This window comes from Nyctereutes procyonoides, unplaced genomic scaffold, assembly GCF_905146905.1.
Source record: "Nyctereutes procyonoides isolate TBG_1078 unplaced genomic scaffold, NYPRO_anot_genome, whole genome shotgun sequence".
Classification (NCBI taxonomy): domain Eukaryota; kingdom Metazoa; phylum Chordata; class Mammalia; order Carnivora; family Canidae; genus Nyctereutes; species Nyctereutes procyonoides.
Genome location: NW_026575036.1, coordinates 10671801 through 10698713, shown reverse-complemented (window position 1 = coordinate 10698713; position 26913 = coordinate 10671801). Strand labels below are relative to the sequence as shown.

At 34.3% G+C, this 26913-nt stretch overlaps 1 protein-coding gene across 4 annotated transcripts in view; it reads right to left on the bottom strand.

The window, feature by feature from the left end:
• The window catches only part of RASSF8 (Ras association domain family member 8), a 119895-nt gene that overhangs the window by 8385 nt on the left and 84597 nt on the right, over positions 1–26913 (bottom strand). For 3 of the 4 annotated variants that reach the window (XM_055318644.1, XM_055318640.1, XM_055318641.1), the window contains one exon: positions 12487–12689. In XM_055318644.1, the coding sequence (XP_055174619.1) occupies positions 12487–12589 (103 nt within the window). In that variant the 5' untranslated portion in view covers positions 12590–12689. Of the gene's footprint in view, positions 1–12486; positions 12690–24002; positions 24021–26913 lie in introns of those variants that run through there. The other variant, XM_055318642.1, reaches the window with a different exon arrangement.

Below are 26913 nucleotides of genomic sequence, written 5' to 3'. Positions count from 1 at the left end.
CTGGTATCTTTCTGCACAGTTGTGGCAAATAAAAATCACCTAAGTGAAAACAACCCTTCAAAATAATTTTGTAGAAAAAGAGGGGACTGAAGACAATACTACAAACAATACTACAGTTTTGATAGTTATAGCTTCAAAGATTCTTGCTAAAAATGTTTTTAAAGGCAAAAATATTAAAAAACAATAAAGTCATATATAAGTAAAAGTTATACTGATCCTAACCGGTAATTACAGAAGATAAAGTTTCAGAAGACAGTATGGTATCATTAACTTGAACACACTTTCTAAATATTTCCATTTAAGGTGGTTGGGTCAGATGGATTATATTTTGTTACAAGTGTCCACTGGAACTAATATGCTTGGAACTAATATAAATGTTACATGTCAATTATATCTCAATAAAAATTATATCTCATTACTATTCAACATTATTATGAGAAAGAGAAAACTGATCCTGTCATCTCCCAATTACAATACTGGTATACACAGCTATTGATTTATCCTCTTTTTAATTTCACGAGCTTCTGAACCAAGAGTAGTTTGGTTATTTTCTCAGTTATGAGGTCAATAAATGGAGATCTGGATACATATATGTGAATATCCATGTATCCAAGTTGGAAGTAGTACATTAAGAGTGTTAACGGCTTTAAACACTTGCATGTGTTCTCTTTTAAGGAAACTGAATCTTGGGTACAGCTGAAAAGTTGCAGCTTACGAGGCAAACAGACTGGAATTTTCATCCCAGGTTTTAATTACCTACTGGATAAATAGCATAAATTCACTTCTAAAATGGAGATATTAGCAATACCTCATAGGTTCTGAAAATCAGAATCAGACATAATAAGCGCCTCCACATCACCTGGCCCACAGCAGGTATTCAATACATGGTAGCCATTATTAATTTAAAACACAGTTATTATTCACATAACAAAAGGGCTGACCAGAGACCTTTTAAAAATGATGTGACCTGACAATAAACTGACTTAAAAAAATCCCTAAGCAACTTTTAGCAACTCCCAACAATATAAAGCTGGAAAGACCAAAGGCTCTGGAGCCTGTGTTCAAGTCTGGCTCTGCCAACTGTTTAAACGATTTGTGCAATTTATTAAATTTCATTTGGATTCAGTTTCCTTATCCATAGGGTGAGAATAGTATTTTCTTTTTTATAGAGAATAGTATTTTCTTACCGATAATGCTGTGAAAGTCAAGTGAGATGTAAAAATATTTTCTAAAATTGAAAAGTTCTATACAAATGTTAATTGTTACTATTGTCAAAATGTCTGGGCAAACAAGGGAAATGAAGAAAATGTTTCTAGTGATTTCCAGGTTAAAAATTACTATAATTACTCCAAGTAAAACCACATGACAAATCTGCAAGGTTAAAACTATTGCACGTATACACACTGCTTCAAAGATCACAGCACTTTGTGTTCTTGGCTTTACTGCCTATCAACTACTTTTAGTATCTCACTCTTCTCTGGAGCTCAGTGTTCTCATCAGCAATGTGAGGGGTTAGAGTAGATCAGCAGAGCCCTCTCTAATTCTCTACCAAGCAATTGAAGCATCTTGAAATGGAATCATTATATTATACATTATACAAGTTATATTAACAATTTTAAGGACCCTAATTTAGTCATAATTAAATATGAAGTTGATTTTTTCCAGGGCTTAATGGTACTGCTGCCCTATGAGAATGTCTTCATAGAAGATTATTTAGAATTGCTTTTACTTCCAGTTTTCCCTTTTTGTTAAGTAACGCATATTTAGTGCAATTAGGCAAAAAGAAAAAAATTCTATCCAGCAATATAAAAAAGCTTTTATAAAAGGTAAATGAATTAATAGCTTTGATTTTATTATAAAAATTAGATTTTAGATAGGTTATGTAAAAGTTAAATCCCATAATCATTATTTTTAATACCATACTTGGCAAGGCCCTAAAGATCCTATTTCATTTGGATAGATTCAAATTCCTCCTGTAAAACTCTTTTCAATGCATTTTATTAAATGGATACATTTAACTGTACCTTGTATACTACCTTGATGTACCCCTGAAACTAATTATCTGTCTACCTACCTATCTAGCATTTGTAGTTTAGGCTGTTTTGGCTATCTAGAAATGTATGCCACAATAAGTAATGATAAATAAAATACTGACTATACTTTTGAATAGTTGAAGCAACTGAGTGTAATCCCAAGGATCATTCACTTCATATAACAAGGAAAATCACACAGAGAGACTTTAATGCATTAGTGAAATCTCACTAGATGACTGACATAAATTAAAAGGAAATAGGATAACAGATTACTCTCACCTAATTCAAAGCAGAATAGTACGTATAACTGTGGAGTAATATGAGGTTTATGAAAATATACACCCAAACTCAAATATTCAAATAATGCGTCACCCAGAAACATTATGCCCTTATTCCAACCACTCTTTCAATGGTGCAACCTTTTATTTATTTATTTTTTAAAACAATTTTAGGAAATTTCTTAGAGCCAAAGAACAAAATCATGATTTATAAGTCACATCTTATCATTTATTCAACAAATATATATTGAACACCAAATATCTGTCAGAAATAGTATCAGGTCCTAGCAATTCTATTAAACACCTTGATCATCAACCCTCTTTATAAGAGTTAGCTTTAAATGACATTTGTTTTTTTCTTCAGTTTCAAATCCTTCTTACCCCAAAGATGAGTACTACACATTATTCAAAAGAACATGACAGAGAGTTGGTATTAACCTCTTATGAATTGAAAGCTAACATATCCTCCTATTTCTGGACATATTAGAAGTAATGTCAGTAAAAGCTTATTATTTATCATGAATAATCTATCCTACCCCACTGAATTTTCCCGATAATAGATACACTTTGCTCCTTGGGGTATATAAACATTTTGGATTCCCATACAGATTCTAGTGAATGTAACTAATCCTTCTCATAATGATTTAGAATCCTTACAAGGAACATTGATCTCTGTAACAGAAATTACACTGTATCATTTTATAGTCTGTTAAATGCTTTTGATGCTTATATATATGTATATACATAAACATATATATGTATATAAAAATAAAAAATATATTAAAAAACATAATACATATGTACTCTTAATTGGTTTTGTGAGATAAGCAAAATGATCCTCAACTTACCAGCAAAGAAATAAAAACTTAACAAATTTAAAGCAATTTTCCAATTACAACTACCCTACAAATTTATCAGTGAATTTTCTACAAGTCCTGAATGTACCTATTAAGATAACTTTAACCATGGAATATTTTATGAAGACAGTGATATAATGTAAATACCTCTGAGAATAACCTGTCAGCCAGCTGTGCACAACCCATAGTTAAATCGTTCACAGTATATTTTCCCAGTGTGCTGATGAGATTATCATGTAATCACAGAATTACTGCATATTAATTTAGGAACTATTTAGGATTATATGATAAAGTTGCTACATTAAAAGTAATTAAAACATAAAATTCATTAATTTCATAATAATTAACATTTCCTATGCCTGTATTTGCTAGGTTCTGTGCTACTTACTTTGCATAAATACTATTCACCAAAATAACAGCTAACACTTATCACTATAGACCAGTAAGGTTTGGGGGATATTTTGTTATTGTCACATATAATCTAACTCATCCTGACTGATGCATGCTACAAATCAAATGTCTTCACATTCATTAAAAAAATCTTTTATGGATGTAGAAAATATAGAAAGTACTTATAATTATTAATGATTACACTATTGTTACACTCTATGTTAACTAACTAGAATTTAAATAAAAAAATTTTTAAAGTATTACTTTAAAAGAAATCTGTTGAGAATAGGCTGGAGGGGACCAAGATGATGCAGGGAGATGAGATGGAAAGCTACTGCAAAAATCTAAGTGAGAAATGATGGTGGCTTACATCAATGTGTTAATAGTGGCTGTGAAGACAAACAAGACTATATATACCGAAGGTAGTATATATAGGATTTGTTGATAGAATGGTTGTAAGACATTAGCACAAGAAAAGAAAGAACTCACAAAAGTTTTAGATCTAATCAATTAAAAGAAAAGTTTTCATTTGCTGAGAGAAGGAGAAGGAAGAAATTTGAGGGTGGGCAGTAGTTGAGATTCAGAACCTGGGTTCTGATATTTTAAATCTTAGATACCAATTAGTCATCTTCTAGAACTTTTTACTACAGTACTGACTAACCACTAGCCACATTTAAATTTTATTAAAAATTCATTTCCTCAGTTATACTAGCCACATTTCAAGTACTCAGTAGCTACATGTAGCTAGTGAACACTGGATAGCACAGATATGGACCATTACAATCCTTGCAGAAAGGATATTCTACTGGATGGCACTATTTAGAAAGTATGTTTTACTGAATACTTACTTTAGGCAAAGCAATGGTGTAAAGAAGGATAAACAAGCAGGACCCCTACATTAGAGGTACTTCCAGAGAAAAGAAACAAGTATTAAATAGTTAAACTAGAATTCAGTATAAAACGTGCTTGTTTGAAAACTGATTTTCTTGGAGCAAACCATATGAAGCATGGCTTCTTAGGGAATAGTCCACTCTACCTTGGACTCAGCCCCAATCAATTTGTTTCTATTAAATGTTAACTCTGGCTCCAGTTGAAGGAGATATGGGAACAAGATCACAAGAAGAATGAGCAGAGAAAAATTCTGAATCCTCCCTCAGTACTTTAAATGGCATCAGACAACAAAGAAGTATGAATCAAAACTTTTTTCTCAGTCTCCTTGATTTCTTCCTCCTCTTTTCCTCTAATCTTTTGTTAGCCATACTCTAAGATCTAAGCTACTTGAGGGCAGAAATACATTCTTTTCATATTTTGGGGATATTGTAAAAGCAAATGTACTTTCTGGACTATAACTTGAAACAGATGAACAGTCAAAGACTTTCTGTTTCACATACAGACTTGAGAAGCAGTTTGAACTGTAAAATAATGGCATTTCTGAGACAGTTTATGGGAGAAACAAGATAAAATACTCGAAATTGGGAATGTGTCGAAAGCCCAGCATCTACAGTGACCAAACACACAGTGCACTGCAGGCTGGTTTAACCACTTCATGCCAATTAAGTATTTCGATTTTGTTTTATTTTGTTATTGTCTTATAATTTGGATGTGTTCTATTTCCATCATCTAAATATAACCTGTCAAGGTAGTCAAAGATCAGAGTAGAAAGGATTTCTTTCCATATTATTAGATACATTCAACACTTTTATCAAATGATGTTGTCTTTAGCTATTTTCTAATTTGATTCCATTGATTAGCAGCACTGAGTCAGAAAATGTTCACTGCTGTAGATATTTGCAGAGTGCCAACTTGCGTAAATATTTTTATATTTTGATGGTTTCCTGAGAGTAATTTTAGCTATCCAGAAAAATCCCTAACCATCCCTAATCAAGAATATATCTGAAGTACTTCCACCTCCTGCAGCCAATATATGGATTTAAACCTGGGAAGGTATTCTACAAGTTGCTTCATTATACATTTTTTAGAAACAACTGCGATTTGCTCAGCCTATGCTCTGCCAACAGGATAACTAAACTTTAATTATGTTAAGCTAGAAATTCTGGGGTTGGATATCACAGTATTAATTTTCCCTAATTAATAAATCCCCTATTATTTCTTACAGTGAAAATAAGGTCAAAATACTATAAAACTTCCATTTAGTGTTTAAACTTTGAATAGCAATAACCATAACTCATATTACAAGACAGATAAATATTTAAAAATATGTACTTCTGATATATACAAGACTGATAATATGGCAAAAGAAAAGCAAGGATCAATAGTCTTTGGCTGGTTGCTAGTTGCGTCATCTCTCAGGTGAATTCTGAATTCAGAGAAGCATTTATGATACAGAAAAAGAGTTGTTTAGCCCAGTTTGGAGAAATATCATAAAACTTCTGTATTCAAGTTGTCAACTTTTGGACTGATTTAATGGACAAAGCAAAAATGCGGGTAGATTCACTTAAAACTTTTTAGATTGTTCACAAGCAAGTACAGTACACTGTTTAGTCCACATGGATAAACACACAAGACCTTGTCAAAATTCTGTGTAGAAAATGTGCCTTCCATATGGACAGATGCAGCTTACTGTACTCCTCAGCCACCCTGCAAAATAGTCATCTTCTTTTAAACCACTGCCCATGGCCTGATTCTCAAATACAACAAAGAAAGTTAGATTTGACAATTGCTAATTTTAGTTTTCACTAAGCAGAAAAAAACAAAGATGAATTATTTTTATTCAAATAAATTATGCGAGGCTTTTTTTTTTCTGATTTGTTGTTTCTTATCAGTCACTGAAGCATATTTAAAATCTCCCATTATGATACTGGAGTGTCAGTTTCTCTAGTTCCACTGGTTTTACTTTATATATTTGAGGCAATGTAACTTGTTGTATGTAAGTCTATAATCTTTTATCTTCTTATGAATTAAGCCTTATATATGCTAATGTAACAAGTCTTTTCTTTGCTTGTAGTGCCCTTTGTTTTGAAGCTATTTTTAAAATATTAATATGCCTAACTGACTTTATTTTGGTTAGCATATATGTAATTCCTTTTTAAAAATAATTTTTAAAAAGGTTTTATTAATTTATTTGAGAGAGAGAGAGAGAACAGGAGCAGGGCAAGGAGCAGAGGGAAGGAGAAAAGCAGACACCCTGCTGAGCAGGGGATGATGGTTTCCTTTGCTGTGGAAAAGCTTTTTATTTTGGTACACACACACACACACACACACACACACACACACACACATACACAGTCCCAAATATATATATTTGCTTTTGTTTCTCTTGCCTGAGGAGACATATCCATAAATATGCTACTAAGGCCAATGTCCAAAACTCCTTTTAGGAGTTTTATGGTTTTGGGTTTCATATTTAGGTCTTTCATCTAGCTTGGGGGAAAAAAATCCACCTTGAGCTTATTATTGTGTTTCATCTTCATTTCTTTGCATATAGCTGTCCAGTTTTCTCAATACCATTTACTGCGGAGACTATCTTTTCTCCATTAGTATATTCTTGCTTTCCTTGTCATAGATTAACTATGGAACTGTGGGTTTATTTCTGGGTCCTCTGTCTTGTTCCAATGATCTATATGTCTAACAGTACCATACTGTTTTAATAATTATAAACTTTGTAGTATATTTTGAAATCTGGGGCTATGATTTGTTGTTCATAACAAACCTCCAGCTTTGTTGTTCTTTCTCAAGATTACTTTAGTTATTCAAGGTGTCTTGTGCTTTCATACAAATTTTAGAATTATTTGTTCTAGTTCTGAGAAAAATGCTACTTGTATTTTGATAGGGATTGCATTGAATCTATAAATTGCTTTGAACACTATGGATATTTTAACAACATTAACTATTCCAATCCATGAGCGTGGTCCATATTTCCATTTCTGCTTCTTAAAATTTTTTTCATCAAAGTCTTAGAGTTTTTAGAGTGTACATCTTTCACTTTCTTGGTTTAATTTATTCCTAAGTATTTTATTCTTCTTGGTGCTATTGTAAATGGGATTGTTTTCTTAATTTCTCTTTCTGCTACTTCATTATTATGTATAGAAATACAACAGTTTTTTGTATATTAATTGCGTGTCCTGCAACTGTACTGAATTAATTTGTTAGTTCCAATAGTTTTTTCGTGGAGTCTTTAGGGTTTTCTATACATAGTTTTGATGTGATCTATAAATAGTTCTTCTTCCTTACCAATTTGGATGCCTTTTATTCCTTTTACTTTTCTAGCTGTTGTAGCTAGGACTTCTAGTAGTACTAGGTTGAATAAAAGTGGTGAGAGTAAACTTCTTTGTCTTGTATCTAATATTAGAGGAACAGCTTTCAATTTTTCACCATTATGATATCAGCTGTGGGTTTTTCATATATGGCCTTTATTATGTGTAGGCATGTTCCCTTTATTTTTATTTTTTAAAAAATATTTTTATAATATTTCATTTATTCATGAGAGACAGAGAGAGAGAAAGAGAGAGAGAGAGGCAGAGACACAGGCAGAGGGAGAAGCAGGTTCCATGCAGGGAGCCCGATGTGGGACTCGAACCCGGGACTCCAGGATCACGCCCTGGGCCGAAGGCAGGCACCAAACCGCTCAGCCACCCAGGGATCCGTGTGCTCCCTTTAAATCCACTTTTGAGAGTTTTTATCATGAACAGATATATTTTGTCAGGTGCTTTTTCTGTATCTGTTGACACAATCATATGGTTTTTTGTATCCTCCTTTTTGTTATCATATTGACTGAATTGTGAATGAATCATCCATGCATCCCTGATAAAAATCCCTCTTGATGGTGCCGAATGATCCCTTTAATGTATTGCTGAATTTGGTTTGTTAATGCTTTGTTGAGAATTTTTGCACCAATGTTCATCAGGGATACTGGCCTGTAGTTTGTTTTTTCTTTTCTTTTCTTTTCTTTTCTTTCTTTTCTTTTCTTTTCTTTCTTTCTTTCTTTCTTTTCTTTCTTTTCTTTTCTTTTCTTTCTTTTCTTTTCTTCTGTCTGGTTTTGCTATTACGGTAACAGAAACTGGCCTTGTAGAATGAATTTGAAAGTTTTTCTTCCTCTTCTATTTTTTGGAATAGTTTGAGAATAGGTATTAGTTCTTTAAACGTTTGATAGAATTCACCTGTGAAAACATCCCGCCCTGGACTTTTGTTTGTTGGGAAATTTTTTTATTGCCAATTCAATTTCATTACCAGTAATCTGTTTGTTCAGGTTTTCTATTTCTTCCTGATTCAGTTTTGAAAGGTTTTATGTTTCTAGAAATTTATCCATTTCTCCTAGGTTGTTCAACTTGGCATATAATATTTCACTGTATTCTTTTTTTTTTTAGATTTTATTTATTTATTCATGAGAGAGAGAGAGAGGAGAGAGAGAGAGAGAGAGAGAGAGAGGCAGAGGGAGAAGTAGGCTCTGTGCAGGGAGCCTGATGTGGGACTCGATCCTGGGTCTCTAGGATCATGCCCTGGACTAAAGGTGGTAGTAAACTACTGAACCACTGGGGCTGCCCATTTCACTGTATTCTCACAATCTTTTGTATTTCTGTGGTGTCAGTTGTTATTTCTTTTTCATTTCAGATTTTTATTTGAGTTTTCTCTTTTCTTTGGTTCCTGAGCCTGGCTAACAGTTTGACTATTTTATCTTTTCAAAGAACCAGCTTTTAGTTTCATTGATCTTTTTCTTTTTAGTCTCTATTTCAGTTATTTCCACTCTAATCTGTATTATTTCCTTCTAGTAACTTTGAGCTTTGTTTTCCTAGCTCCTTCAGTTGTAAAGTTAGATTGAGATTTTTCTTCTTTCTTGAGGTAGGTCTGTATTGGTATAAATATCCCACTTTTTTGCTGTGTCCCAAAGATTTTAAACAGTTGTGTTTCCATTTTCATTTGTCTTTATGTATTTTTTTTAATTTCCTCTTTATTCTTCACTGACCCACTGGTTGTGTAGCCTCCATGTGTTTGGGTTTTTCCAGCTTTTTTTTTCTTGTAATTAATTTCTAGTTTCATAGTGTTGCATTCAGAAAAGATGCCTGAGTGATTCCAAACTTCTTTAATTTATTGAGATTTGTTTTGTAGCCTAACATGTGATCTATCCTGGAGAACATTTCATGTCCATTTGAAAAGAATGTGTCTTTTGCTGTTTTTGAGTGGAATGTTCTGTATATATCTGTTAAGTCCATCTGGCCTAATGTGTAGTTCAAAGTCAGAGTTTCCTTACTGATTTTCTGTCTTCATGATCTATCCATTGATATAAGTGAGTTGTTAAAGTCCCCTATTATTATTGCATTACTGTCAATTTCTCCCGTTAAGCCTGTTAATATTTGCTTTAGGAATGAACCCTTTTTATCATTACAGTATATCTTTATCTCTTATTAGTCATTGTTTTAAAATCTATTTTATCTGATGTAAGTATTGCTACATTTTTTACCTCCATTTGCATGAATATCTTTTTCCATCCCTTCATTTTCAGTCTTCTGATACGAATTTTTCTCTTATAAACAGATATAGACGGGTCATGTTTTAACCATTTTGTCATCCTATGTTTTTTTGCGTGGAGCATTTAGTCCATTTAAAGTAATTACTGGGGATCCCTGGGTGGCGCAGCGGTTTGGCGCCTGCCTTTGGCCCAGGGCGCGATCCTGGAGACCCGGGATCGAATCCCACGTTGGGCTCCCGGTGCATGGAGCCTGCTTCTCCCTCTGCCTGTGTCTCTGCCTCTCTCTCTCTCTCTCTCTCTGTGACTATCATAAATAAATAAATAAACAAATAAACAAACAAATAAATAAATAAAGTAATTACTGATCAGTATATCTTTATTGCCATTTTGTTAATTGTTTTCTGGTTGTTTTTATAGTTCTCTGTTCTTTTCTTCTCTTGTTCTCTTCCCTTGTGGTTTGATGACTTTCCTTAGTGTTATACTTAGATTCCTTTCTCTTTATTTTTTGTATATCTACTATGGTTTTTTGATTTGTGGTTACTATGAGGTTCATATATAACATCTTATGTGTATAGCAGTCTACATTAAGTTGATAATTGCTTAAGTTCGAACACATTCTAAAACAATACATTTTTACTCTTCATCAACATTTTATGTGTACAATGTCATATTTTACTTTTTAAATTTTATGTATTCTTTGACTAATTTTTGTAGATATGATTGATTTTTACTATTTATTATGTTTTAATCTCCATACTGGCTTCATACATAGTTGATCTATTTTTACCATTTTTTTTCTTTATAATTTTCTCATTTCTAGTCATGGTCTTCTCTACCCATGTAAAGAATGCACTCTAGTATTTCTTGTAAGGCTGGTTTAATGGGGATAAACTCCTTTATTTTGTTTGGGAAACATTCTATCTCCTTCAATTCTGAATAATAACTTTGTTGGGTTGTAGGGTTTTTTCCTTTCAGCACTTTGAATATATCATGGCCCTCCCTTCTGGCCTGAAAAATTAGCTGATAGCCTTATGTGGTTTCCTTTATATGTGTTTGCTTTTCTCTTGCTACTTTTTCTTTTCTTTTTTTAAATTCATGAGGGACACAGAGAGAGAAACAGAGACAGAGAGACAGAGGCAGAGACACAGGCAGAGGAAGAAACAGGCTCCACGCAGGGAGCCTGATGTGGGACTCGATCCTGGGTCCCCAGGATAACACCCTGGGCCAAAGGCAGGTGCTAAACTGCCATGCCACCCAGGGATCCCATACTTTTTTTTTTGGTAAAGATTTTTTTATTCATGAGAAACAGAGAGAGAGAGAGAGAGAGAGAGAGAGAGAGAGAGAAAGGCAGAGACACAGGCAGAGGGAGAAGCAGGTCCCATGTAGGGAGCCTGACGTGGGACTTGATCCCGGGTCTCCAGGATCAAGCCCTGGGCCAAAGGCGGCGCTAAACCGCTGAGCCACTTGTGCTGCTCTCCCTTGCTACTTTTAATATTCTCTATCTTTACTTTTTTGTCATTTTAATTATGTGTTTTCGTGTGGACCTTCTTGGGTTCATTTTGTTTGGGGCTCTCTGTGATTCCTGGACCTAGATGTCTATTTCCTCCCCTAGATTAAGGAAGTTTTTAGCTATTATTTCAAATAAGTTTTCTGTTCTTTTTTCTTCTTCTGGGGCCCCTATAATGTGAATATTATTATGCTTGATGGTGTCACTGAGTTCCCTTAATCTACTTTTATTTATTATTATTTTGTCTTTTTATTGTTCAGGTTGGTTGCCTTCTATTATCCTGTCTTCCAAATCATTGGCATGTTCTTCTACATCCTCTAATCTGAATACAATTTCCTTTTAATACATGTTTGCTAAATGATGGACTTAAGATGCAAATGTAAGCGGTAACCCACATTATTGGCTTTTCTGATGTAGGTGCTCATCATGTTCCAAAAGGGTTAAGTCAATCCAAAACATGAATAAAAATGATAAACATAAACCTGAGACTAAGGAGAAAAGTTGCAACTATGTAGGTGAACAAGATGGAGCTAGTAAGCATGTACTTGACAACTTCATCTTCACCACATAGTAAGATTTTAAAAAGCATATATCTTTCTATTGAAGAACTATGTTATATGTCACATTTTTCTTTTCTAAAAGTAGTCAGAATAAACAGTAAATAGGGTTACTTCTAATGAGGGGTCTGGGAACTAGGAATCTATGTTTTGGCTTAAAAAAAATCTTTAGTCCCACAAATAATGATTTGTTTAGGATAAACAACAATAGAGTAGAAGGCAGTGCAGACTTTAGACTGAAAATTAGTAAAATCTAGGGGGAGATAGAGAACAAGTGTCTTAACAGATTTATGTAAGCATGGAACGTAATAAGTAAAAGTGTGCTTGTAAGTTGTATTATGGAACCAAATAAACAAAAAACTAGAAATCTGTATTTAATACAAATAAACATAAACAGGAAGCATAAACCACTTTATCTCACTCTCAGAAAGTTCACTTACCTATCGCTTGAGCTAAGGCTATTACAACCTCCTGGCAAGTTGTAACTTCGGTGACCCCACAAACAATCCTTTGAACTCCATCCACCCATACTTTAAGTTCCATGGTGCACCAGTCACCCAAGGGCCCTGAGACTGGTCATCAAGGTGTCAGGTCATGTCGCTGGCTATGGAAACATGGGGAAGGCAGAGTCTTGTGTAGTCAGCTACAAAGAGGAAAAAACATTTTTAATAAAATGAGTCTTAAAATTTCTTCTAGTATTATGAATAGATTTTAATATCTTATAATCCTACAACATTTATGACCATTTTATAGAACTAAAATCAGTACTATGAATACGACAGCCACCTATTCATGATATTGTTTCATTTTACTATAATTTTTGTAATTATAATTTTTTAAAAGATTTATTTATTTTTTCATGAGACACAAAGAGAGAAAAAGAGAGGCAGAGACATAGGCAGAGGGAGAAGCAAGCTCCCCACATGGAACCCGATGTGGCACTTGATCCAGATTCCAGGGTCACGCCCTGAGCCGAAGACAGCCGCTCAACCACTGAGCCACCCAGGCATCCCGCGTAATTATAATTCTAATCATGAAGTAACTGAGAAATCTTACTTGACTAAGCCCTATTGCTCAACACATAAGCTATTCCTTTCTTTAAAAAAAAAAAAAATCTCATTAGGATGATTCCTTAGGTTAAAAAAAAGTTCTTTGTCATTTTTTGAATAATAAACCAGTCGAACCAGTTTCCATAGCCTTTACAGCATCTGTAAATGTATCTTTATAAACCCCTGCATTCCTTTGTTTCATGTGTCCCTTGTCTCTCTCTTCCCCAAAAGTCTGAGTGTCATCTTCAACACTGAAACTACAATACCAACCACAGCATAAGGCATAAGTGTGCAGAAAATATTAGCTGATGGAAATTAACTCCTTTACTGGGTGATAACTTCTTCATATATGAACTGCTTGCTTGTCCTTTTCTCACGTATTTAACTGGGGTTTGAAAGTAGTCTTAAATTATGAGTTATTCTAATAATACAATCTCAACTTTTTGTTACTCTTTCTGTGCTTCCCTGTTGTTTTTCGTTTAGCTGCATTATATATACACCAAGCAGAAATTTTTACATTCTCGTACATTTGAAACAAATGCCTTGATTTCCTGTATTGATTGGAAAGTTATTATTAGCTTGCTAAAAATCAATTGTACACAATTTTTTTTCTGTAGGTTTTTCAAATCTCAGTTCTTCCTGTCTTAAAACTTCAATCAATCCATGATTCATTTGTTCACTGTCCTACGATCTTATTTTTTGTTGGTTTTTTAAAGAATGCTAACGTTTATGAGATGTAATAAACATCGATTTAATTAAAACGAACCTTTAAATTTATTTAAAGACTGACAGTGGAATTGGTGTTTCAGGATTAATGACTTACTGAAAAGCTTATTTAAAAAATGCTAAAAAATTGTCAGAAAACAGTATTTACTACAAATAGTAAGTAACACAGTCCTTGTGCATTTTCTTAAAAGACCTAAGATAATTCTAGGCCATCTACCCATTTACCTGGGTAGAGGAGTCAGAACACACGTAAGGAGAATAAATCTATTGCTTTCTCCAAAGAAGACACAAAAATACTTTTTGTCATCCTGAAAACAAGGAAAAGGACTGATCATTTCCCAGTGTGTTGATTCAGCTCTCTGTCTACACTGCAGTGCCAACATGGTTTCCTAAACCCCCTATATGCCCAGAAGAAGGGCCATATGCCTCTGACAAGCTAATTTCCATAACTGCGTTCCTCAGTTATGAAATCCTGTGAGATGCTAAAGTTTCTGAGGGGGTGGAGGTAGGGGTGGGGAAAGGTTCCAAAGCCAAAGAAATGTAAGAAATCTTGCAAATAAAGTTAAACAAGTTTCTTTACAGTTAGCCTACTCTGAGCATTTAATAGGCTGGTGCATACCTGAAATTTCAAATGAGAGGTTGATATGCTACTGTCCCCAATCCACTTAAAGACCATTTAAGGAAAGGAAACAGAGTTCTGACTTAAAACAAGATATTTTTCCTTTCCCGCCAGGCACTCTATTTACTAAAAATAGAACATATACTATTCCTCTTGGAATAAAATTATGATTAAAAAATGGCCAAACATTAATATACTGTATTAAATTAATATAGTAAAATTAAGTTATTTTATTAAATAAAAAGCTCAGCTGAGTTTAGGAAACTAAATTGAATTAAAATCTATTTAACCTAGTCCATTATTTTTCATTAAAAGATCTTAAACTTGGACAGCCTGGGTGGCTCAGTGGTTTAGCGCCACCTTCAGCCCAGGGCCTAATCCTGGAGACCTGGGATCAATTCCCACCTTGGCTCCCTGCATGGAGCCTGCTTCTCCCTCTGCCTGTGTTTCTGTCTCTGTCTCTCTCTGTGTCTCTCATGAATAAATAAATAAAATCTTAAAAAAAAAATCTTAAACTTGGAAAACCTAGCAAGAAAGACAGATCTCATTAAAGTCTCCTCCTCCAAAAGAAACTTGTCATTTAAAAGAAACTTACGAGGTTCATTTTTAAATTCTATAGATTTTAGTATACCACCACATATTTTCTTATCTTGGATTATCACTGTTTTACCTCAAACTTTTAACCAATAAGTGAATACAATGAACATAGAAACACACCCACATCTGTTAAATATTAGAGTATAGCAATGTGGGAAAACACCGAGCATAAATAATATTGCTTAGTTGATATAAACTTGCAGGGTATTTATCCTCCTGACCAGCCTTCCTACTACAGCTCATCACGGAGAAGATCAGCATTTGCATTTTTCTTTCAACACCACTAGCATTTACTTTCAAAGTTAAATCCTTAAGGAAAGTTAAAAAAGATGCCTTAGTAGGTCAGATTAATGAACCATGTGGTCCAAAATTTTATTTCTAGCAGAGCCACTGTTTTCAGAAAATGGCTTCTGTCAAGTTTGGGGTTGTATTAACAATCATCTCCCTAGCTTCCCTAAAAATCATGGTGTGATTCACGAAAGTCATTTGAAGAATCTGTCTCCTCGGTAGAAGTCTACGACTCCTGCTGGAGGTGCGACCCTGTTCTATCCTCCAGAGTCCAACTCCTATGGCTATGTTCCCAGCCCCAGAACTAGACTAAAGGGAAAATGGAAGTCCTACATTGTAGGTGCGTATGGTGGATTGGTCATCATTGGAATTAAGGACTCAAGAAGCTAAAGTGCCTTGGGTCTCAGTTGGAATTTGGAATAAATTTTTCCATGGAAACAATGATGTAGATAGAAGCAAGATTCTACTGCAAGGGTATTATTATAGTTCAGTTATTGTTTTCACCATAAGGTTTCTATATTCAAATCACTATTATTTTAATTTTTATAATAAAAAACTAGGTTTATTTAGTAACATGCTACTGGGAACAAGTGTTCTTTAGTTAAAAACTGTTTATTATCTTGAAAGCCTACTGAATTAAGCATCTGCATTTGTGGAGACAGACACATTCCCCCAAAACCAGTGCTTTAATAAAACAATTTTAGTCAATCCTCATTATTCATGGGTTTCTTATTTGTGAACTCACCAACTCATTAAAATTTATTTGTAACCCTCAAATCATTATTTATGGCAATTTCAGGGTCATTCAAAGACATGTATTCTGCAATGAAAAATTTGAGTTGCCTGACCCCTGACTGTTCCCAGGTGAGGTTGTAAAGAGGCAATACTCTGCCTTCCTGTTTCAGCTTTCATACTGTCAACAAGTTATGTTTTTCTCAGTGTATTAAGTGCCATGTTTTGGCATTTTTGTAGTTTTTGTTGGTGACTTTACTGTTGAAAATGGCTCCTAAGCATAGTGTTGACACTAGTGTTCTTAAGTACATGAAGGCTGTGATGTGACTTATGGAGAAAAGTACCTATTGTTAGGTAAGTTTTGTTCAAGTATGAGGTATTCTGGTATTGGCTCTGAGTTTAACATTAATGAATCAACGATATATGTCAAATAAGGTATCTTTTGACAGAAAAACACAAAAAAACAAGGTGATATATTGATCAGTTGATGAAACTTGTGACCAAAGGTTCTCAAAAATAACCAGAATTGACTGCATACTTTAAAATGGTATAATTTTCTTGTGATGGCCACTATCAAGCTACTGAGCAAATTCCATTACTCCATGGACATTAGACACAAGCATACATGTGGCTTATGCCAATTATAATATTTCTTTCATGTCTAGTCTAGTTTTGAGACCTATGGTATTGCATATTAAAGCATTCTTTATAGAAATAGCATGTAGATAAAATGTATTATACTAAAATCTTCACAATCAGGCTAGCTGCTTTAGTTAAATAAAACACTGATGCTAGCCACTAGTTCTTTTGGTATCATAAAGAAAGAGATTCTGCACAATGAGCACTTTATATTCTGAACAGTACTTATTAGAATAATCAAAACAATAATACTTAATTATGCATATATAACACATATATGTATTTTATATATATTACAATAATAGAATACAGTAATACGAATTCTCTTTTGTACAGAGAACCAGTTAAAAATAAAAACTAGGGGCACATGGGTGGTTAAATCGGTTGGGCTACTGACTCTTGGTTTGGGCTCAGGTCATGATCTCAGGGTCATGGGATCAACTGTGTTGGGCTACGTGCTCAGCGGGTAGTCTTCTTCTATATTGAGAACAATAGTCCTGTGACATGCATCATGGGGAAATAAGGCTCCCTAGCCTAACCGTTTTGGGAAGCATTTCAAAACACACTGCCTCTGAGAGACAATGTGCAGCAAGATACCCCACAGTAGAGAAACTGGTTAAGCTTTGTTAACTAGTACTCAGTGACTCAGCATGGAGGGTAAGAGTGGAAAATAGTCACGAACGATGCCTACAAAATACCCTGCTGCACTATAGGATACAAATGATCAACTTTTGAAGATATGCATATATATGCAATGAGATTTCTGCTAGTCCTTTAATGTATTTGGAAACACCCAGAAGTGGTGATGGATATGCTGTTTAAAGCTATACTTAGAACAATACAGTACAGAGGAGAAAGCTGAATAGCTTTTCTTTCTCTTATATGAAGTCTTAATGCCATGATTAAGCCATATCTTCTAAAGATGGGTTTTGTATTTGCTTTTTAGAGAACTGTCTTAAGTCAAAGGATTTTTTTCTTTGAAAGTAGGTTTTTAAAAGTTCACAATGCTAAGCAATATTTGCATATTAATTATGAAATACAGTAAAGCCATGCTCTTTCCTCTACTATTCATCATCCTCAGGTCACAGCATTCAAACACATGCAGTGATTGAACATTTCCCAAATTTAACATGTTCAAGTGGCCATTCTGCAATTACGGGAATGGCATGAGTACTTGCAATCTGCTAATTAAGCATGGTATATTGTGTCTCATTTATTCCTCATTATACAATTCAGTGAGTTAGGCACTATTAGCCTCATTTTAAAGATGAGAAAAGTGAGTGCCAGTTTAAATAACTCTTCCAACGTCAGAAACCTAGGAATTTAGGAACATATGTTCAAAATTGGGATGAATAAAGAAATTAAAGTATGAATAACGCAGACTTTTCTAAAAGGATTCAATTATGAAATAAATGTTTTTAAAATGTCCAAAGTTACACTAAGAAATCTCATCTACCATCACTTGAAAATTTATTTTTAACAATAAACAATGATCAGATAACATGTACAAACTTTCCATTCTAGGAGAAAGAAAAGAGCAAAGAAACTAAATCATGTTAAGAAACTATAATTTTAATTCAGAGAACCTATGATAAATAACTGCACATATCAGCAAAATGAGTGTCTCATGATCAGGTTTATTTTTCAGTACTAACAAATTATTCCTCCAGTTTTTGAAAATTACATCCAGATTTATTTTTACAGAGTCCAAAACAAATACATCTGCATACTTGTGATAATTTTTAACTCTTTCCTTAAATATAAACCAAAGCTTCTTAGAGAGTTCTGGAATTTTCTTTAAATTCACACCATTAAAAACCACATTTTTGGAGAATGCCATTTTTTTCAAGGTAATACTGATTAGTGGAAACACCATGTACCAAGATTCAAATCCTAAGTCTATTACTTACTGTGTGACTTAAGTCAAGATGCGTAACTTTTCAAGAGGGATTTGTGAGAAATGAAATGTCTTTTTAAAATGTACTTAGTGTAGGGCTTGGCACAAAGTATAAATTCAACAGGAGTTAGTTCTGTATATAGAAATAAAAATTATAGCTTTCAAAAATTAGAAACTTCTTTACTATAGGAAAAAAATCAATACAAAAGTAAAATTTCAAAATATTATTACTATTTTCATAAGAGCACCTAAAAATAAAGATATTTTAGTTTACCTAAATGTACCTTAAGATTAGTGAACATTCTCAAGGTTTTTAAATCAAGATTGGAAATGATAATTGGGATTAGCATCCATATTAAGAAATTTCAATTGTATCTGGGATAAACATGATACAAATCTAGTTAAGGTTATTGGCATAAAAATATTGATCCTACTATTAAGAACTCTCTTTTTTCCCTTAAAAAAGTAAACTTTTAAAATGAATATAGTTAGTAATTTTTGTTTGTTTTTTATTTAGGATTAAATTTAGTGTTAAGTGCCACTGCCTTCAGCTGAGTTTCTTATTCTAAGCCCATCTCCAGACAGCTTATTTACAACTGTATTTTTCTAAATCATATATAATGTTAAACCAATATCTATGACTTTGAAGTGGAGACTTCTCTCATACCCAGAGGTGAAACAAACATTCATAAAACAGTACCAAGAATCTTTTGAGAGTACAGTACTTCACCAAACCGATTTCTGAACTAATAATTTGGGTAAAAACTTTGACCTGTTAATTAAAGCTCTGAGCAGAAACACAGGATTTCTATTTAATAAGTATAATTTTAAAAGGAAGCAAAATTTTTACAATTGCCCATTTTAGAAAATAAAAAGATGTGTTTCCAATAACCAAGGCTAGTTTCAAAAGCAAACTGCTTCAAAATAATTCCTTCTACGAGTCTAATATACTCAACACTACTAGAAAGTCATTTTTTGCCTATTCCCTTCAAAATGGTTACTTACCATTTGTAAAATCATTCTAATAATTCCATGAAAATACAAGGCCATGTTTATTAGACTGAATTCTTCTTTGACTTCTGGTTGATAGAACATTATTAAATCGAATGTTTTGCTTGGGAATTTAACCTAGAACATCACATCCTGGGTCACAGGAGACGATACAGAGAGGCCAGGGAGCCATGGTGGCATGAGACAATGGCCACTTGGTAGGTATGAAGGGATGTCATAAAAGTGATGGAAATCAATGAAGACCAACACAGAGAAGCATACACATTCGATCTAGATCAAGTACTCTGATGGCTCCTATAGCCATAATTGTAAGCCAATTCCTGGTGGCTTCTCTAGTGGTAGTAGCCCTGTGTCAATAACACAAGTTCCAGTAAAGTCCCAGCAAATGCCTCTTCTTTTATCCCTTCCTACTATTCCATCCTTACCATATTCTTCTTCCCAAGTCACAAGTCAATCAACAACACACCCAAATACATTTGGCTCTACTTGGTAAAAGTTGTAACAAGGAAGCTGTGGATTCCGTGCTCTAGAGAAATCAGAGGGACTGGCATGTGATGCTATTTTCTCTCTATGTAAAGGTCATGCATTTCAGAGTTCACTAAAACCAAATGGATAAGATATCTTGCCTTTCATAGCTAGCAAAACTCATTGGCCATCAACTAGTATAATCATTTTACTGAACACAGAAGACTGAGGCCTGGCCAAATTACATCATTTGATCAAGGTCACATGGATAGATGTTAGCCAATGTCTGGAATAACATCAGATTTTTCTGAAAACTGAAATTAAATACATTTACATATATTGAAATAAAGTGCCCAGTACAGAAGATGTTGAAGAAGTTGCTCCCATAGAGAATTCTAGTTAAAGATGCTTCAGACCACAAAATGAGGGCTACCACTGATATAAGTGCAAGAGTATGAAAAAACCACGTGTTGTCTGTTCTTGTTTATGAATTTTGTTAAATGTTACGGAAGGTAGAACAGTAGGGGATCTTACAACTCAATTTTACTGGCACAAAATCTCTTAAGAAATATAAAAATAATATACCATTAGGTTCCATTTTTTGCTGCAGTATTACCAAAAAGGAATATAAAAAGCTATCTGTTTTACACTTCTATCTTCTGTTCGGATCCCAGTCCACTTTGGCCCTTTAGAGGTAGCCGGAGACATATGCATAGTGTGCCAAGATCTGTGATGCCTTAACTCCTGTTAGAGCTCTAAGGCCTGGGATGAGGGATTACACTCTCAAAGTCTTAATGCAAAAAAAACAACAACAACAACAAAAAAAAAACCCTGAACTCTGGCATCAATTAAATTGTGCTTTTTACTACAGTGCAATTTCAAAGCTCTCATTCATAATCATTAGAAAACTGGCAGGGAGCAATGTTATAAAATACTTTTACAAAATTACTGAATGCTTGTTTACATTTTAAATGACAGATGTTAAGTGCAAATGGATTTGTGATATTTCTCCTTGATCAGACGCACTTTGGTACTTTGTAAACCAACCCTTCAAATAAAAACACATCTTTGTTACTTGCATAACAACAAGAATAAATAGCTAACATATACTGAGCTCTTAACTCTGTGATAGATGGAAAGTTAACTATTATATTTAATCTATTCAATACTCATCTATATTGCTATGTGACATGAATTATTTTGAGGTATAGAGAAATTAATGACTTGTCCAGAGTCACTCAGCCAGCAAGTGGCAGATCCAAATCTGATAATGCTCATAATTACCAAAAAGTTATTTATATTTATGAAATAAAGTTATTGGGAAAGTGTGCCAGGAACTTGTAATCACCAGTTCTGGCTCAGGAGAGAAGTAGATGTGACCATGTGATGGAGAAATTCCAATACTACTAAGTTGAATGATATATTTAGCCTAATTATTACCACAGAGCTGAGAAGAAGCAAGAGCTGATGTTCAATAATCAAATCAGACTTAGTAAGGACTACATGACTCCTGAGATTCTTTCTGGAAACTGCTCCTCCCACATCTCCCTTGTCTCAGGAGCAGGAATAGATTTTGGGTCTAAATCCAAATGTTATCAGACCCCCCAAAGTCTATGTTCTTTCCACTACAACAAACTATCTGCAGGGTAGAATTATTTTTCTTCTCCACATCTGAATAGATATGGGCTCTTCCTTAGTGATTATCATCCATTTGAATGATAGAAAATTATGCTGTGACCTTATGGTCACCATTCAGGTATAATGACTCTATTTCCTGAATTTAGTGTTTATGACATTCTGTGATGAAATGCAGTGTTCTACTTAATAGGGGATAAAAATAATTATTTTTTAGTCATGAAGCCAAGATCACTATAGACTTCTCATTCATATTTTCATAAATTCCAAGCCCATTGATTCTAAAAGAAGTTCATTTTCATAGTTACAATGAAATATGTGTAAACTTTTCCACAAAACAATGGTTTGACTTATGATTATAATGGTAACTTTATTATTTTATTTTTAAAAAGTTATTTATTTGAAAGAGACAGATGAGTGAATAATCAAGATAGCCTAAGTGGGGAGTAGAGGGGAAAGCAGACTCCCATTGAACAGGGATCCTGATACAATCCTGGGATCATGACCTGAGCCAAAGGCAGATGCTTAACTGAATGAGACACCCAGGCGTCCTTACAATGGTTAACTTTAAATAGCCAAACTTTATATGTCAAAACATGCTCCTTTGAAAGTATAGGAAAGCTAAATTAGTATGTAAACATTTGAAAGCCGAAATTAAAGAATTTGGGGAGGAAATGCTACTGAAATAAATATAGAAAATAAAAATAAAGAAAATCTGAGTGCCTGACTCCTGGGTCAAAGTAGTTGCCAGACTATAAAACTCGTACTAACTTCAATTTTGAGATTTAATTAATATAGTATATAAAGTGGAACAGTTCAAATATTTCCTAGAATTTTATTACTATACTTATTCAGTTAGTAAAGTACTACAAATACTTTAAAAGAGTATGGAAGCTAGAAATTATATTTGGTAAAATTAGACATGCACAATCCCTAAGAAACTTTGTTAAAGTGAAACTACTTCAATTCAAAGAAAAATTTAAAAGTATGAACAATGTGAAAAGGTAGTTTTCCCATAGTCAAGAAGAATTTTGTCAAATTTATTTATTTCCCAAAGAAAACCTAAGTCAATTAAATTAAATCCCCACATAATATGCAAAAATAGGTGTATCTTTTGGTGATATTTTCAAGTAACTTGTATTTCCCATTGTAGCAAAATTTTAATAGAGAAGTTAATTATTCAGTGTAATGTAACACATAATACTATTGTTCCAAATTACCACACTTTATTCCTCACATTATCTTTAGATGCCATTCTCTTTTAAGAGATACTATGCTTTTCTCTTCATTTAGTTGGGGGAAGTTTTAGACTTCAAATAATGTAGGAAGTGTTGCCCTGTTTTGTGGGCATTCAGTATTATTGGAGAAGATAGATGCTAAGTTTGAGATGTGTGCTGTGACATTTTGGGGCAAAAGGCACGGTATTTATTGTAAATATTACCAGTGATGCTGACTGAAATGGTATACTACTTGACAATACTCTATTTAAAGAACTGAGCTTAGGTCGAGTCCCTGCCCTTTACTGAAACTAGCAGTGCCAGGTGAAGATGGCTGTAACTTGTCAGCCAGTAGACAGACTGAATGAGAAAAGCTTTGCACCTAACCTAGAGCACATGAATAAATATAAATGGATCAACTACAGCAAGTAAAGCAATTAACTTAAATATCCCAATACACTTTACAAATTAAATTGCTTGCTTAAGGGGGGGGACCCTTACTTTTTATTATGTTTAAATACATTTATTTACATTTCATTAATATATGTGATTTCCAATGTGTTTATATTTCAGCAAGCCCTACATTTTCCAAGTAAAAAGAAATGCTCAAGCACTGCTAATCCAGCAGTTATCTTGGCAAAGTCGCCTGTAGAATTATCACCTGATTGAATGAAACGGGTCAAAAAATAGGCTAAGGATTACTCCAGTGCTCGCCAAAACCTACCCCTTGCCTCAACCAGTTGCAAACTGGGAGCAAAGTAGCAGCAAAATAATATATCACAATTTAGATAGAAAGGGGCTTTCTAGGGGATGGGAATAAAATAGAGTACATGCTTCACAGTTAAGAAAACTGGATTTTTAAAGAAACATTTAATTGAAATGTAATAACATTTTGGAAAATTTAAATTTGATGATTTTTCACAGAGAAAATATATCTGCCTAATCAGTTTTTAAGATCACAAAGAACCCCTCTCCTAGTCCTGACCCCTCCCTGAAAGGCAATTATTCTGACCTCTATCATCACAGACTAGTTTCATCTGGTTTTGAATTTTTTTTTTTGAATTTTGTTTAAATGGCTTACATCATATGAAGTGGCATCTGGTTTCTTGGGTGTACCAGTATATTTGCTGAGCTTCATCCATGTTGCTGTGCGTAGCAGTTCATTCTTTCTCACTGTAGCAGAGATTCCATTGTATAAATAAATCACTATTTATTTATTTGTCTAGGGTTGATAGACATTGGGGCTGTTTTCAGTTTTTGGCTATTAGAAATGCTGCTTTTTTGAACACCTGTAGCTTTGGAATGGAATTATTGCATTTTGTGATTGCCTGCCAGCTGATCCCTCTGCCTTCCTAGCCTACCTTTCCCTCTGAACATCCACTTTATATAAACATTATTCCTAGAGAAATTGTCCTTAAATACAAATTTGATTCCACACTCCTGCTCAGAATCTTCCAAGGTTCTTTACTGCCTTCAAATCCAAAAAAATCTGAAAAATCTGTACAATCCAAGCTCCTCACAGGTCACTGATGTACTACTTCTTAATCCTCTTGTAACTCCCCCAGTTGCCCTCTACCATTATGTCAAGACATTTTGGTTCATTAAATATATCATTCTCTCAAGCATCTTTGCACCGTATACGCTGTTCTTCCTCCTTGGAAAATGCTTTTCTGACTTTAACCTCCTTCTAGGCATCTTTCCCCAGTCTCTTGGCTCTTCTACTGATCTGAAGGTAGCCACACTATGTGCTTCCAAAAGCATTATGTTTTTGTTTCATCATGGCAACTCTCAAAGAGCTTATCTGCTTAAGTCTTCTGATTCCTCTAAACCCTTCAGTACAGTGGCTGATACATAGTGGGTGCACTATCTGTGTCTGCTGAACAACACAGGTGTTAACACCTATACAGGACAGAAACTGAAAGTTTACATTTAACTAGGGGGGGGGTGGGAAGCTCAGGACTAATGAGAAAGTTATTAGTGTGAATCCAGAGGTGACAAGATCGACATTGAGGTTTTTTTTTTTTTTAAGATTTTATTTATTTATTCATGAGAGAGAGAGAAAGAGAGAGAGCGAGCAGAGACATAGGCAGAGGGAGAAGCAGGCTCCATGCAGGGAGCCCGAAGCTGGACTCGATCCCAGGACTCCAGGATCTCACCCTGGGCCAAAGGCAGGGGCTAAACCGCTGAGCCACCCAGGGATCCCCAACAATGAGGTATTTAAGCCCAGTAAAACCCTGATTTAAATTCTTGGAATAAATGGTAAATCTTACCATTTATGATGCTACTGTGAGTATTACACTGCATTATAAAATTCTTAAATACTGTATATTCCAAGGCAATATGTACAAAAGTAATACTTTTGTCTTAATCTACAATTTGTAGCTTCCATGTGATCTTAAATAAAATATCTGATTGAAATAATTTTATGGATATTCATTTTTCAATGCTCAGTGTAAGGAAATGTGCAAGTAAATCATACTTATGAAAGGGTAGACAGAAAAATAACTGGAAAAATAATGTTTAATGTTTAGAAATGGAAAAAAATCAGTGCAGTATAAAATTCTGCTGACATAGCTGGCTCTTTCTTACCACCTTATCATTTTAAGCAAAGCTCTTCCCTCCCTAAAAACAAATTAATCAAAATAGGCCAAATGTCACCAGTTAAAAAGAAAGACATGCTCCACCCTACAACACTCAGAGGGTTTTAATAAAAAAGAATGTAAGGAATTTAATGAAATCATAACAAAGGAATTGATAAAATAAACAGCACAGACTTCTGAAGCCATTTTCAGATTCTGGTTTATACATTACCTATCTAAATAACTTATCTAAGATTATGAAGACAAACAAACCCATAGATAGACCTGTGGTTAATATTCTTTTCCACTTCAAAGCTTGGGAATACAGAGAGAGAGTGAACACAATATATGCTCTTTTCCAAACTGTTCCTTCAGATATGTTGTTTTCTCTGTAAACAAGTTCTTAAATTGCTATGTTTAGCTCATTTAGGTGGGGAAAAGATAAACTAACCTTTTTTGATTTGTAACTATATTCAGAAAAATAAACATGTACCTCATTTTATTTTTAAAACTAGATCCTGGGCAGCCCCAGTGGCCTGTCGGTTTAGGGCCGCCTTCGGCCTGGGGTGTGATCCTGGAGACCCGGGATCGAGTCCCACGTCAGGCTCCTTGCATGGAGCCTGCTTCTCCCTCTGCCTGTGTCTCTGTCTCTCTCTCTCTCCTCTGTCTGTCATGAATAAATAAATAAAATCTAAAACTAGACCCTAAGAGTTCCAAAACATTTATAATAACTAGCAATTCATATTCTCAATGATTCTGAATCATAAACGAAAAGTTATAAAGTCTAGATAGTTTGAATTTGTAAGAGCAATATTTTTGTAGAGCTATTCAGCAAAATTAGAAATCTGCATCTGAAGCTGAGAAGGCAAGTCCAATACATCACAGTATCAGGTGACATAAAGCTGCAAAACTCACTCAAGTATATACTATATCCTTAAAAAGTATGTCCTTTTTTTTTTTAAGATTTTATTTACTTATTCATGAGAGACACACAGAGAAGCAGAGAGAGGAAGAAGAAGCAGGCTCCATGCAAGGAGCCCGATATGGGACTCGATTCCAGGACTCTGGGGTCACGCCATGAGCAGAAGGCAGACGCTCAACTGCTGAGCCACCCAGGTGTCCCCTAAATAGTATCTCTTTGGCATTATTATTTTTTAAGATCTTATTTATTTCAGAGAGAGAGAGAGCACATATGCACAAGTCAGAGGAGACAGAGAAGCAGGCTCCCCACTGAACAGGGAGCCAGACACAGGGCTCAATACAAGGACCCTGAGATCATGACCTGGGCAGAAGGCAGACATTTAACTGACTGAGCCACCTGGGTGCTCAGCATTACTTTACAAATTTATATCAGGCTGTCCTGCACTTCCGTTGTAATACTGATCTAGACATGCAATTTAGTATTTTAACATA